This window comes from Mesocricetus auratus, unplaced genomic scaffold, assembly GCF_017639785.1.
Source record: "Mesocricetus auratus isolate SY011 unplaced genomic scaffold, BCM_Maur_2.0 Super-Scaffold_100010, whole genome shotgun sequence".
Classification (NCBI taxonomy): domain Eukaryota; kingdom Metazoa; phylum Chordata; class Mammalia; order Rodentia; family Cricetidae; genus Mesocricetus; species Mesocricetus auratus.
This window is the reverse complement of record NW_024429194.1, coordinates 81,262,066-81,276,822: the sequence shown is the minus strand read 5'-3', so window position 1 is coordinate 81,276,822 and position 14,757 is coordinate 81,262,066. Positions and strand designations below refer to the sequence as shown.

The window sequence follows — 14,757 nt, the reverse complement described above, 5'->3', positions numbered from 1 at the left end:
TCCGGGGAGAAGTTTATGGCTTTGTATGGTGGCTGTCTGATGCCACAGACCGTATGGAAACTATGCACAGTACGGGTCCAAGCGGCAGGCAGCTTCCCACCCGAGCTGATTTTGATGGCTGCATGATGCTCAGGGAGCCAAGAAGAAGGGCTCTTGTCCCCCCCCCCACCTGACTGCTTGCATAACCCATAGCTGATGGCCTCCCAAGGGACAGAGGCCAGGAGGCTGGACTGGGGGACAGTTGCCTGTTCCCCCTGCAGTCTAGAGGCCACCAGAAACTTAGTTTGCTCCTGGGTGTCTCTTGGGGTTTATCCACAGCAAATGACTTAAAGTGACCAACTCTTCGGCTCTGTTTAAAATCCCCAAAGGCTTGCTAGCTGCCATACCAGTCTACTCCTGGGGTTAGGCATGTAGGTGCCTCTCTAGGATTCGAGTTAGGGCATCTTAGGTTTGCACTACCCTGAGCTGTGAATCCTCAGGAAGCAGCTGCCATATGTGGGGTTTACGTGCACACCAAACATATTCCCATAGGTTGGTGCCTGGAGCTGAGAGTATTGGAAATCATTGAGAATTAAAAACGACCTATGATGGGTAACACGACTCCACATAGCTGATGAGCTTGGAGGTAGGCTAGCCTAGGGCTTCTCCAGTTCTAGCAAGCAGAATCCCTCCAGGAGTCTGCTAAGCCCTGCCCACAGAGTTCTGATTCAACTTCAGAACCCACAGGAAGAATAAAAAAGAATATATTGGAAATGTACAAGATTCTGCCAAAAAGCAAGTGAAGTGGGCCAACTCAGACCTGGGATGCTAAGGGGTCCCCAGCGTGCCACCAAACAGCTTCACTCCAAGCTAGCCCTGCTCTCCAGACCCAACCAGCATCTTTTAGAAGCTGTAAGTCTCACAGTGTCCACCCATGTGGCCACCCTGGCAGCCGGGATGATCACGTTCCCGAGCCCCGCTTCCTTCTGCCCCCTCCTATCCCTACTCTTCCTCCCATGGCGCTCTGAGGAACTCTCCACCATCACAAAACCTGCACCCCTAAGCTCCCTCTGATCCCAGCTCTGCCCCTGGGGACGATGGGAGTCTCTGAGCTCCCACAGCTCCTCGTGGCAGGTGCAGGGCTGGCCAAGGCCTCCTCTGTCTGCCTTCCAGCATGGAGACATGCAGCAACATCTCACGGGCTCTGGCTTTCCCCTCACCACGTTTTCTGTTGTCATCTTTGGCCATTGCACTCCTAAAGACCGGTGGCAGGTCCCTGTAAACCCAGACTCCTGGTGAGCCTCAACAACCACTCCCAAAGGCAGCGCGACTGTCTGTGATGCCCCTGGAATCCCATCTTCAAATGCGGTTCCCTTGTCCTCATCCCATCCTGTCCCCACGTTCTCCTTGAAACCATCTGCACGTCTGCCTCCCCTTTGCTCTGCTGTGCTCCTCTCCTGGCCTCAGGTGCTCCCCCAACCTCTCCCTGCAAAGCTGATTTCATCACTAAATACAACAACTCCCAGATAAACTCAGCCTACCAGTGGCATTCAAAGAAATAAAACCACCACACACGTGAAGGAGCAAGCAAGCCTGACTCTGCCTTCAGATATCAGAACTGTCAGTGACCACACCTGATCATGTTAAAATCAAGCAATAGCCCTAGCCGAGAAAGGTACAATTGACAATAATTTGAAATGTGGGGAAAATAAAAATTCCTTGAAAAGTGCAATCCTTGAAGAAATTTTATTAACAGGTCATAAGCAAAGGGCTTACTTAGCAGAGAAAATGGGCATAAGAAAGGCCCCCCGTGGAGTAGATAAAGAAAGCAATGCTGAACAAACACCAGTGGAGTCAGTGAACCATAAGGGGTTAATTTTTAGAGGAAAATCGTAAGACAAAGATAAAATACTAATACCAATACCGTGAAATTCAAGGAGACCACTGAATCACAGCAACTCAATATCCTCACAAACCAGAGAGTAAGGGGACCTGGTTTAAAAATTGCTAATATATAAGGGTAACAGCCATTTATTGACTAGGAAAATAAGTAGTTTTTGACAAATAGGTTAGAAAAGGAGTTTTAAAGAGCTCGATCCAAATTATGTCAAGAAAAGGCATTTTCAAACAATATAAAGGAAATGAGCATGGCAGGAAGCTTAACATTGGCAACAGAAATAAATGGAGACAACAGGAACAACAATAAATGTAAATGAGCCAAACACCCATGTAAAATGGCAGGGATCACTAGTGAGGATGTTTAAGAAACCATCTATGTGCCATTCATAAAGCCTACACACAAAACAGAAGTATCTGGGGTGTCAAAGATTTATAGAAGTTTAAATACTAACGCTAAATGAAAGAGGCTCAGGGGTCATGCTACTATCACATTAAATAGACTTTAAGATTAAAAGCTATTTTCTCAGAACTTGATACATCTAACACTGAGTTGCAAGTATCCACATTTCTCAGCCATTGATGGACCAACCTAAAAGAGAATAGAGATTCTGAGGCTAGAAGTAACAGCTGGTTTCAATCAGCAGGTGTAGAACACTTCATAATGCTCCATTCAAAACACACCATCTCGCTACAAATGAGACATTTATAAAGAATGACCACACATCCAATCTCAAATAATTCTAATAACTGATAAGATCCAGTCCCATTCTCTAATTAAAATCATGTTCATTTATAAGTTAATAACTCTTTAAAAACACATTCATTCAGGAACAAAAAACCACCCGTATTTCTAAATCAAAGGACCCAAGATGGGAATAAGAGACTAGAAGCTCCATTATAATTTTACAACTATGTATCAAAATTTGGATGCAGCTAAAGTAGTAATTAGACAGAAATGTACAGTTTTAAGTGCCTATTATGGAAGGAAGAGCAGCTGAAATTCAAAGCCTGCATCCAACCTATGCCAAAGCAGAGGGAACAAGAGAGGCTGTCAATACAGCAGGAAGCCTGGAGAGCTGAAAGCTGATCCTCAGCAAGACAGAGAGAGCACACAGGGCTGTAGTATGAAACTAGGGGGAAGCCAAGTGTTGTTGTGTGGTCCAGCTGTGTGGCACATACAGCAGGAGCTAACGCAAAAGAAGACATAGATTCTATGGTGAGTCAGTGTATGCCAATCAGAAAAGTGAAAAAAGTGGACAGATTCATGAGCCACCCAAAAGGGATGAGTCTGAGTGGTCCTGTAACTATCAGAAAAACATACTGGCAGTTAAAAACCCCCTTATAGAAAACTCTGGGCCCCCAGAAAAGCTTTACTGGCATTTTTTAATTTAAGGAGCTGGCGGCCCAGTTCTGCCCAGACCCCTTTGACAAAACAAGGAAGCACATAGCCCTAGCCTCTACTTACATAGCTGGTGTACTCTTGATTCAAACAAGACACAAACATGATAAAGTATAGATTGATATCCCAAACATCAACACACTGTTAAAGAGGGGGATGGGAGGGAGGGAAGGAGAGAGAGAGAGAGAGAGAGAGAACATGTTTGCCAAGGTCAGAAGAGGGTATTGGATTGGATTTTCTGGAATTGGTGTTATAGGCAGTTAGAAGCCACCATGTAGGTTAGAACTCAAGTCCTCTGCAAGAGCAGCAAGTGCTCCTGACCACCGAGCTATCTTTCCAGCCGTGGAAACACTTTCAACATACCCGGACCAACCTGTGCTTACAACAGGAGTGTACGCTTGCTTTAGTATCATGCCACCTATCAGCACGACTTGATGCACTGAGAAACTGAATAACAAAAAACTGATGGCCATCTTGACACATGTATACACGTAGGGAAGCATTTACGTTGCTGGGTTTTAGAAAAATAGGCATACAAAGAACTTAACAATTGATCAGGAGCTCCTGACATTTGATATATCAAAGTATCTCTAGGGGAAATAGGTTTCGCCTCAAAACACAGAAGTATTCCTGTTCAATCAAGGCTAGAACAGGGACGCCATTGTCACAGCTCCGTTTAGAGGGACTGTGGGATGTAGGCATTGCTACAAAGCAAGAAAAAGGAGTAACAGGCACCTGGACTGAAAGAACACCTGCTTACTCTTCAGAGCTGGCCCGAGGTATCAGCTCAGGGAATGGGCTGACAAGTTATTACAATGACTTAACTCAAAATCTCAACTGAAGGTATGAAGTTACAAGTGCTTCCTTACAATGAAACAAAACAGATCTTAGAGACACAAAAGAACCCCCCCCCCCCCCGCACAGTAACAATAGAGCAGGACAAAGGCAGCAGAGACCTACCGGAAGAGAGGAAGCCTGGGGTCAGTAGACAGGAAGCTCAATCGGTGCAATCCAACAAGTGTCACAGGGTCCCCTCCCTTCACCCCCTGGAGGCAGGAACTCATGAAGCCACACTGGCAGGGAGTTCAAGATGCCCCGACTCAGAACAGGTATTACAGCATGCATTACCACGGGACTTCTGGGGAGCTGATGTGATGGCCCTAGACACTGGCAGAAAGCTGAGACTGTTGCGGACGCTCCTGGCCTGACAGAGCCACGGAGACCCAGGTACTGCTTACTTAGGATCTGCTGGAGCAGGGCGGACTGAGAGCAGACCTCTGGGAGGGGATGGCTGACAGACAGTGCTGGGACTGAGATGAGGGAGGACCACAGAGTCCCCAGGACTGTGGAGCCCCTCTTCACAGGTGCTGCCCACATGGCGAGAATAAAAAGTGAAAGTGCCAAAACTTCGGAGAGGACCAGCTGATGTTCCTCCGGCAAAGGGAGGATGGCTCAACCACAGTCCAGAGTGAGCCAAGAGTGAGCTGTGCGGGCAGGGATCACCCAGCAGCAGTGATGCACTGTGTAAAAGAACACATGCACTCACACATGCCGAGTGTGTGCGCACACACGAGTGCACATATATGTGCATACACATTCACATGTGGCACGCACTTGCACACTTGCATACACACATATAAGCACACGAGTCACATTCAGCGCCTTCCCAGCTTCTCCCCGGTGTCACAATGTGGTTGCTTGGTCTTTTTTCCTGCTCTCTCCTGTCTCCCAAACTTCTCCATCTGTTGCCCCCAAGCTCCGCCTGCCCCTGGTACTCTCAGCCTGTATCTTAGGTTCTTTGCCGTTACTTCCCACGCTCACATCGCCATCCTCCAGCCTCTGCCTTGGGCACCTACCTCTACAGCTTCGTGTGGACAGCTCACATCCAACCTCTCTGCTTCTTCCTGCCCAACACCTAGCTTTATTGCCACTCGCAGTGGGCACAGCCACTCTCACAGAGAGTACCAACAGCGGCACATCCCGTGGGACTCAGCTCTGAAATCCTCAGCACCTCTTCTTGTCCCCTCTCCCAATAGTCTGCCCTGGTCTCTACTCTTCATCTATCTCCACACAGCATCCAGGGGGTCTCTGCCCAAAACCACTGATCCGGTCAGCTGGCATAGGGTAGGTACAGTCCTCTTATACCCGAGTGAAGACAAAACACTCCCTGTTTGACTCCTGTCCTACAGGACAGACTCCAGGCTTGGGCTCACCCCGCCTCAAAGCCCTGGTCGTCTGCCAATGGTCCAAGCCCTTCACAGTCCTTTTCATCCATGTCTCTTCTGCTTCCAGCTAACCCTACCTAGTAGCCAGGTCTTCCCTTTGAGGCTACCTGCTCAGAGAGCTTCCTCAACCCTACTAGTTACAAGCCTGTCTCCAACTCACTCACTGTCTGTAACCTTTTCCTGCCCTGAAAGAAATATACAGCATCATCACTGGCTAAAACACTATTACTCTACTTAGTTATGTTTACTGTCTAAAAGTTCTCAGAGAATGCAGACCCTTTGGGGGCGGGCTGGGGCTGCTTTGCCCTTCCTGGTTCTGGTTCACAATGCTCCTGTCTGCAATGCTCTCTGCCGCTGTGGGCCTGCATCCTGTTGTCAGGGAGACCACGGTCCCCTGCAGGTGCCTGGCCATGGCCTCTCAGCTCCTTCCCAACAGGCGGCAGAGCCTGCACTTCTTCAAGCCCTGCTCCACTGACCTCTGATGTCCCCCCTCTGTTGTGACAATTAGTCTTGACTATCAACTGGACAGGATCTACTGTCACCTAGGAGACAAACCTCCCACGTCTGTGTAGAGGTTTCTGGGTTAGAGTGATTAAAGTGTGGGGGGGAACACCCTGAATGTGAGTGAGACCATTTGATGGGGTCCTGCGCTGAATAAAAAGTAAGAAGTGACCAGCAGTCACCTTGCTCTGCTTCCTGGCTATGCACACAGCATGGCCAGCGGCCTCAAGCCTCTGTTGCCATGCACTCCCCATCATCAGAGCCTGCACCTTCAAACTGTGAGTCAAAAGCCCCCTGTCTTCCTCCCCATCATAACAGCCTGCACCTCCAAACCCTGAGCCAAGATAAACCCTCCCTTCCTCACAGTGCTTCTGTCAGGTGTCCTGTCACAGCAATAAGGGGACATCTTTCTGCTGACAGCAGCCCAGGACTGCCACTCACACATGGGTGGACTCAGCTGCCTCTGGGCATTTGCTGCACATCAAGATGGGTGGCTATGTTCCTAGGAACCAGCTCAGAGGTCAAGGCTGGGGTCAGGAGACCAGGGGCATGGGGGCTGGGATGATGGAGGGGGCTGGAAGGGCCGAGTGGGACATGGCTAGCTTTGCCAAGTGGGGCTGAGAATCTGGAACCTGCTTAGAATTTGGAAGGAGGCATAGGCAGTAAGAGGTGCAGGGACCAGGTCCTGTGGTTTGGTGTGGGAGGGGGCATCACACGGACACGGTCAGACACCAGGGAAAACACATGGATGCTAACCAACTTTTCTGAGTTATACAGCTGGACAGATGCACAGCTGGACTGGTGCACCGCTGGACAGGCGCAGAAGCCTAAGTTGTCTTATTACCTGCAGGCATCCTTCTCACTTGCTGTGGGTCTCTGATTTGGGAGTAAAATCACATATGAATGCTCACAGATCCCCATTCCTGACAAAGCTGTGCTCTTTCTCTGGAAGGTTGGTAACACCCACAGGGTTCCAGGCTGTATCCCTTCCCCCTGCTCACAGAGCTCTGAAAGTCAGGAGAGCTGGGCTCTTTTGAGTGTGAAACAAAGCAGGTGAGTCAGGTCACGGAGACAAGAGGGTAGTTAAATGGTACTTAGCACTCTGGCATCAACCCCAGCACTCCCGGCACAGCACGCTGCTGCCTCGGGGTGCAGCAGAGACAGGGAAAGCCCTATCAATCACACCAGTGCCAGAGGATCACAGGTGCAGGAGACTGGGAGCTGGGTCTGATTTTAACAGCAAGGGACAGGAATCCCACCCTGACTGAAAGGTGTGGATCACAGCTGTTAGAGCAACAGCTGCTCCTGTGAGTTTCAGTATGATTTACCACAAAATAGGTGGCATGGTAGCTCAGGCAGGCACTCCCAGAACTGGGGCCAAAGCAGGGCGTTCGACCCAAGTTTAAGGTCAGTCTTGTCTAAGCTCCAGGTTATTAGGGACTATATTCTGAGAGCTTATTGAAGCGGGGGGGAGGGATAGAGAAGGAAAAGGGCGGGATGGGGGCGGGGAAGGGAGCAGGGAAAAGGAGGAGGAGGAGAAAGTGGAAGGGAGGGGGAGTGAAAAAGAGGAAAAAGAGGGGGGAGGAGAAAGGATGAGTTGTTGTGGGTGGAAAATTAAACACTTAAAAAGTAGAGAACAGTAGAAAACTCTGTGCTCCAATAACTGCTTGGGGTGAGCAGCCATAGTCCTACCTGCTCATCCGTCAGGATCTGCACATGGCGAGTGCAGATGGATCTGAACTCATCTCTGGAGACTGTGTTGCTTTTCGTGGTGTCGAAGTTCTCAAACTCCTGGACGATGGTGTGATAGTGGGAAGCCACTGCCTTGTGCACTCGTGACAAGATGTCTCTGTTGGCCATTTCTTTGGGAGATGTGGGGGTTGGAACCTTGGGCATCTTCTCTGCCCACTCATCAGCAGCCTGCACACAACAGAATGCAAATTGGTCCACTGAGTAAACGGTAGATGCCTCTTGTCTCTGGGTGCAGGGAGGCATAGCATAATAGGATAGAGAAGAACAGATGTGTTGTGATTTCTAATGACAGGTCAGCCCAGCTGTGTGGAAGCCTGGGCTCACTCACCATGAAAGTGGTCCCCAGGGTGACACTCTGCCCTTGGAAGGTGGGCTGTGGAACACTGAGAACCCCAGGGAAGGTGCACCATATACTCTCTCCTGTTTCCTCCCGATGGCTGTCTTTGGGTTCATTTAACACATACAAGGGCTGGGGAGATGGATCAGTTGGCAAAATGCCAACCACATTAGGTTAGCAGAAGGACTTCTGGATCTCCAGAACCCTGCAGGGACGGCTGGAGCTGTCTGCCGTGCTGGGGAACCCAGCAGAGGGATATACAGCCTGGGCCAGGTTCAGGGACTTCCTGGACTGAGGCAGAAGGAGGTTTTTAACTATGGGCAGGCAGAGGGCTTGCAGATGGGGGCCTGAGGAGGGCTAAGCCCCATCCCTTCAGGTTCTGGCACTTCTCTAGGGGGAAAGATGGACTGGAATGACAAGCAACATGAAACATCAGCAAAGGGGCCAGGAAAACAGTCAGGGACTCTGTTTATTTTGGAGCTAGCTAGTTCAGGCCTCTGGGGAGACTGGGCACCACGATACAACCAGACTTGGGAGACCCAGAGGGTCAAAATGTGTGAAATAGTCTTCAAACTCCTGTAAGGTAGGATGCAGCTTTGGCAAGCACCTCCTGAAGCTAGGCCTGGGGAGGGACGGTGGTGCTCTGATGGCGAAGGAGACCTGGCCGGTGAGAGAGCTCCAGAGGTCCAGGGCGGGATTACTGGCCCCGGTCCTGACCCTGGCACGTCTTGGTGATGGGTCTCATCGTGGTCCTTGCTTTGACACTGGCTGTTACTGTGGATACCAGGGCTGTGTTAGACAATCAGCAGATCCTCAAACTTGGCCACACCTTACGTGATCCAACAGTGATGTCTGCACTCTGCCACTGTCTGGAGACACGTTTTATGAAACTGTAGCAAAACCCAGCAGCAGCTGGGAGTGTCCTTGGAAACACAGACACACAATTCCACTTAGACCCCAGTCCCCATCACCCTTGGGTACCAGAGTTTCTCACACGCCCACCTGAAGTCGTCGTCTCTCACATGAGAAAAATCTAAGTGGGATCACTGGTGTGTCTCATACCTTTCAGAATTCAGATGGTTGGAAGTGTGAGTCCCAGAGCTCAGTATCCACGAGTACCCCTGACCTTCCACCATGTGCCAACACCCAGTGACCAGAGGGTACCCTGTGGTGTAGAGTCCTGCCTCTAAGTCCAAAAGCACATCTGAAACACGGAGGCAGCTCAGCGTGGGGGAAAGGCAGGCCCAGAGCTACTTTCAAATCGACTCTACCTCTGCCTGTCTGGGAGGGTCTACAAAAACTACTTTGCCAGCTTTTTGCCTGTTTCCTCCTCGGGGGAATAAAACTGAGCCGAGGTGATGGCTGTGAGGTGACGGAGGTGACCGTAAGTCAAGAGTTTGGTTCTTTCCCACCTTTCCACGGGCTCCAGGGATTGGACTCAGGTCCCCAGGATGGAGCAGCGTCCTTACCATCTTTACCCCTGCCTGCCCTACACAGTTGGGCTTTACTTACTTACTTATTTTGTGATTTAACCCAGGCTGGCTACAGAGGATGAGAGACACCTGGCCTACTATACACATTTTTAAAAGAAGATTTACCTTTTGAGCTAAGACAAGAAGATGAAGATTAAAATGCTGAAGACATCATACTTGCTAGATAAGATGAACTGGCTAGAAAGTCTCCAAACAATTTAAGAAAACTGTTCAGTCCGAGCTAAAACCACAAAAAGCAATGCCTACTTTTGAAACGCACTAGTTATCAGGTGAAGTGAGAATTCCTCATCGCATTAATGACGGGTTGAACACATGGGTGAGATCCCGAGAGCGATGGGGCCTCCCAGGAGAAACCTGCATCTGCTGAGACAGGGATGGAGACCCACATCTGCTGAGACAAAGATGGGGGGAAGCAAAGCCCCCTCCTGAGCGAAGGAGTCAGATTCAAGCCACAAAGTCCATTTCAAGTTCTAAGAAAACCTCTCTGGGGCCTGGGGAGATGGCTCAGTAAAGCACCCACCACATAGGACCTGAACTAGATCCCTAAGTCTCAGCCTAAAAAGGGAGCAGGGTGGTGTCTCCTGAAATCCCAGCCTGCAGAAGTGCAGACAGGAGCATCCCCAGGGTTCATGGGCCAGCAAGCTTAGACTAACGGAGTCTCAGGCCATGGGAGGTCCTACCTCCAAACAAGGTGGATGGCTCCTGAGGAATTCAGCTGAGGTTGTACACACATAACCCCCCCTCTCCTTCCAGCTCCTCCTCTCCCCACATACCTTCACTGTATATACAGGGAAGGGGGATGGGAATTAACAGACGTTTTGCCAAATACATTGATTAAAAATATGCAGTCATACAATTTTAGGAAAGGCTAGCAACGGGAGGGGCTGACCCACAAGATATTGAAACTGGCTGTTGTGATGTTTTACTCTTGTCTTTTTGAAGGGCCCACCACCCAGTTCTCAAATGACTCACACACGGAGTCTTATTCTTACTTAGAAATGCCTTAGCTTGGCTTGTTTCTTGCCAGCTTTTCTTAACTTAAATTATCCCGACTACCTTTTCCCTTTGGGCTTTTATCTTTTTCTTACTTCTGTATATCTTACTTTCCTTCTTACTCCATGGTTGGCTGGGTGGCTGGCCCCTGACGTCCTCCTTCCTCATGTCTCTTTCTGTTTATCCTCTCTGCCTGTCAGCCCCTGCCTCACCACTGGCCATTCAGCCTTTATCAGACCATCAGATGTTTTAGACAGGCAAAGATTCACAGCCTCACCGAGTTAAACAAATGCAACATAAACAAAAGTCACACACCTTAAACAATAGTCCTCAACAGCTTCCTCCAACCATGATCTAGTGAGAGCCATGGAGCTTGGCTGAGCTTGGCTGTATTGCTGGGCAAAGGCTCTGTACACCTGGGGTGGGACATCAGCCCCCTCCCTAAAGCCTTTTTATCAAAAGGTCTGTTTGCCACAATGTCATAGCACTAGACAGCCGAGTGGCTCCTCACATAGACGGCCCCTGTGAGGGGCAGAGCCCACGAAAGATGCAACTCACCAGTTTCATCAGAGAGACTCCTTTCCTGGAGCACCAACAGCGAGTGTGATTCTACCTGGTTTCTGCCTCAGCAAATGGAAGCCGCCTGTCCAGCCCCAAGGCCTGCAGCCAGCTGTGTTGACTGTTTTCTGACCCCACATCCAAACCATTCACAAACCCCATTGTGAATGGCTCAGCCCCATTCTCGCCTCATGGTGAAAGCCTCTTGTGCCTATGTTTGGGCATGCTCCCTGGAGGAGGCTCTTTTCTAGAAGTGACTATCTCTAAGGCCAGACCCTCAAGGGCTCCACAGAACCCCCAGGCCAAGGTACCACCCCAAGGCCAAGAGGCCAGCCTCACAATGGGCTTCTACCTTGTGTGACCTCACTCGCCCTGCTGCAGCTAAGGGCTCCTGCTCCTTACAGGACTCCACAGGTGCAGCACTGTCCAGGGAGCCTGTGTACTCTCTCTCTCTCTGACCCCATTCCTCCTCCAGTCTGTCCCCTCCCCTGCTGGTTTCCTGTCACACTTCTCTCTGACCTCTAGGCTCACCTTTGCTTGCTTACCCTGACAGATGCACTTCACAGAGAGCAAGGGTTCCAGCCCTCTGCTTCCTGGGGAGTGAGTCCCCAGGGGTCAAGGGAGCTGTTGACACAAAGCAGAACCAAGTAACGAACAGCAGACACAGCATGATGCCAGTGTTGCCAGCAGTATAATGAGGGAGGGGGCAGGGTTCTGCCTGCTCTGAGTGAGTGGTGGTCGTGAATCAAGTGTCTGGGCTCGGAGAAATGGAAATGACTGTAAGGTTCTGCGTCAGCTAACCATGAACCCTGATCATCTCCGTGTGGAGAGAAGGAGCAGCTTTATGAACCAGAAAGTGTCTGGTGGTCAACTCAGCCTGTCTCCTTAGAAAATAAACGAGAGAAAATTAGCAAGCTTTATAAAACAAAGCACTGGCAACAACAACCTTAGGCACATGGTTAGGGAGAATGTGCTATTTTTATAGATGGGCTATGGTGCAGCTGCTGGAACGTTCCAAGGGAAAACTTAACCAGAAAGCATGAGTAATGGGTGAGGAGGAATGGAGAAAGGCCACAAGGTGGCCGCGTTGGGGATGGTCACGCCTGCACACATCTGTACACACCATGATCAACACATGCCCCACAGCCCCACACGCCTGTAGTCTGAGAGGTGGTGACAAGGCAGGGCGCTGGCCAGACTCATGCCATCTCTGAAGTTGATCCAGTTCTCCTGCTCTCCACATGTGTGGCTCCATCCAGAAAGCAGTGGTCAGAGTGAGTCCCAGAGCCTGAGGCGTGGGTGCCACACCTGCCGGAGTCATCCATGCTGCGTGAATGAGCCATTGGCACAGTGGGCACTTACTGACAACATCTGTGGCACACCTACTCCACCCAGAGTAAGGAATGGTTCTCCAGGCTCTGCTCACATGCAGCTTAGTGTCCCAGGAGAGAGAGGGACATGGGCCAAGTCCCCTAAGGTGAGGGGAGGGCCCTCAAGAGGGATATGGCCCTGGTCTGTGTAATGCCTCTCCTGTCACTGTCATGAAGGCACAGAGATGGAAAACACTGGCGCTCACATCCTAACCCAGTACTAGTGAGAATGTCCCTCCTGCAGCCGGAGAGTAGAGCGCACGGGGGTGGGGGAGGCAAAGGGAGGACCTTAAATGCTGTCCAAGAATATGCTCAGGGTCTGACATGGCAGAAACGAAGGTAAGGAGACGGGAACCTCTTGCTGACACAGTAGTTCATGCCAGCCAGAGATGTGTTTGTCCTATGTATCAGTCATGCAGTTCCACCGAGGTCACTCAGAAAGCACAGAAACCACACAAAGGGAAGTCACTGAAAACCCCATCCACTGGGTCAACTGCTGCCACCACCTCTAAACCACCACAAAATGCTGGCACGGAGGTCCTCGGGTCTCTGTGGCAATCACTGAGGCACTGTTGCCCACCAACACCACCCAGAGATCCCATGCCACGCTGGAGGCAGAGCCAGGCTCTTTGGGCTTTGGCCCCCCGGCTCCCACTGCCTCTCGGCTCAGCCCCCAGCAGCCTCACTGAGCACCCGAGGGCGCCAGGGAAGAACAGATGGCTCCCGGTCTGGCGCTTTTGTGTCCCATCTGAATGGGGGACATTGTGCTTTTTTTCTATAACTAAGAGGAATATTCTTCCTAATCAGAAAAGACACTGCCATCATCTTCAGATGCAGAGACCTTCTACCAGTGTCCAGCTTTACAGCAAAGGGGCCTGGGAACAGGAATCACAAGACAGGGAGAAAAGTGTGTGTGTGTGTGTTGTGTGTGTGCATGTGCATGCGCATGTATGTGTGTGTTGTGTGTGTGCATGTATGTGTGTGAGTGCAAGTGTGTGGGTAGCCTCAGGGCACACCCTTGGGAAGAGGAGCCCAACTCTTATAACCTATATACTACTGAGACACCTATGGGGCAGAGGCCGTAACCTGCCCTAGAGCAAGTAGGTTCAGACAAGGTAAGTTAGTGAGGCCCATTACAACATCAGCTCCCAAACCCATGTGTGCACAAACCAACCATGAAGGTCAGAGCTAGCCCATCTGACCATGCTTCCCAGAGCCATCTCTGCTCTCAGGACTCAGAGACAACCCCCCAGAGCGGGGAACCTCCCGAAATCTCACCCACAAGAACTCAGCAGGTAACAAGAGGACTCTAATTAGCAACAGCACAGAACCCGGCACTTCCTTCTCCAGAATGCCTATAATTAGTTCCAGGAATTGAAAAATTGCTTCATTCCATCAAATATTTTGATTAGCGAGGAAATTAATTGTACTGTGTTCTTCATTTGTATTTACAGTGGGTAAAATGAATGCTAAAAATAACAATAGTGGCAAAACTGCCTGTCCAAATAAAAATAATTAAATAAATAAATGGAGCATTGAAAATTCAGATAAACATGAAGTCTGATTTCTGGAAGGAAGGTGCCCATGACCCACCTGTGATGTCTGCCGAGCAGGAGGGGCAGAGGCAAGAAGGGGAGGGGGTGCTCACATCCCAAGGAAGGCTACCAGGACTCTCTGCATGGTGAGACAGTGATGCCACCAGTTTCCCGATGGCCTGAGGACTATGGAGGTTGACGTGAAATGTTTCCACAGGCTCATGTGTTTGAATACTTGGTCCCTGGACCAACTGCCAGACTGTGTGGGGCATTAGGAAGTGGGGTCGACCTGGAGGAAGTATGTCACCAGCCTTGAGATTCCCAGCCCAGGTTCTAGTCCCCTCCCTGCTTCCTGATCCTGGAAGACGTGAATGGATTCCCCTCACCATGGGGCTGCCCACGGGCTGCTGCCTGCCACTGTGCCTTCTCTACCACAATGGACCATGTCCCCTCAAATAATCAAGAGTCAGAATAAGTATTTCCTTCCGAGGTTGCTGACTGCAGCTGTGCATGGAGAATTCCTGACTTCCAGAATGTCTCTGGAAAGGCCTTAAATTAAATCAAGCCTGCCAGTGCTTGCTGAGGCTGGCCTAGAAGCTGCTAGACATGCTACACTGTGCTGCCTTCACAGGGTGCAGGCTAGACCACGTGCAGTCTCCATAATCCTCCCACTGTCCTGGGCAGCTGGGGCTTTTTGTTTTACAAAGCCACAGGGC

General features: G+C 50.3%; 1 protein-coding gene across 7 annotated transcripts in view; it reads right to left on the bottom strand.

Annotated features, from left to right (window-relative positions):
- Efcab6 (EF-hand calcium binding domain 6) overlaps positions 1 to 14,757 on the bottom strand; it is a 185,239-nt gene that overhangs the window by 6,733 nt on the left and 163,749 nt on the right. For all 7 annotated transcript variants that reach the window (XM_040754059.1, XM_040754061.1, XM_040754064.1 and 4 more), the window contains one exon: positions 7,696 to 7,923. In XM_040754059.1, the coding sequence (XP_040609993.1) occupies positions 7,696 to 7,923 (228 nt within the window). The remainder of the gene's footprint in view (positions 1 to 7,695; positions 7,924 to 14,757) is intronic.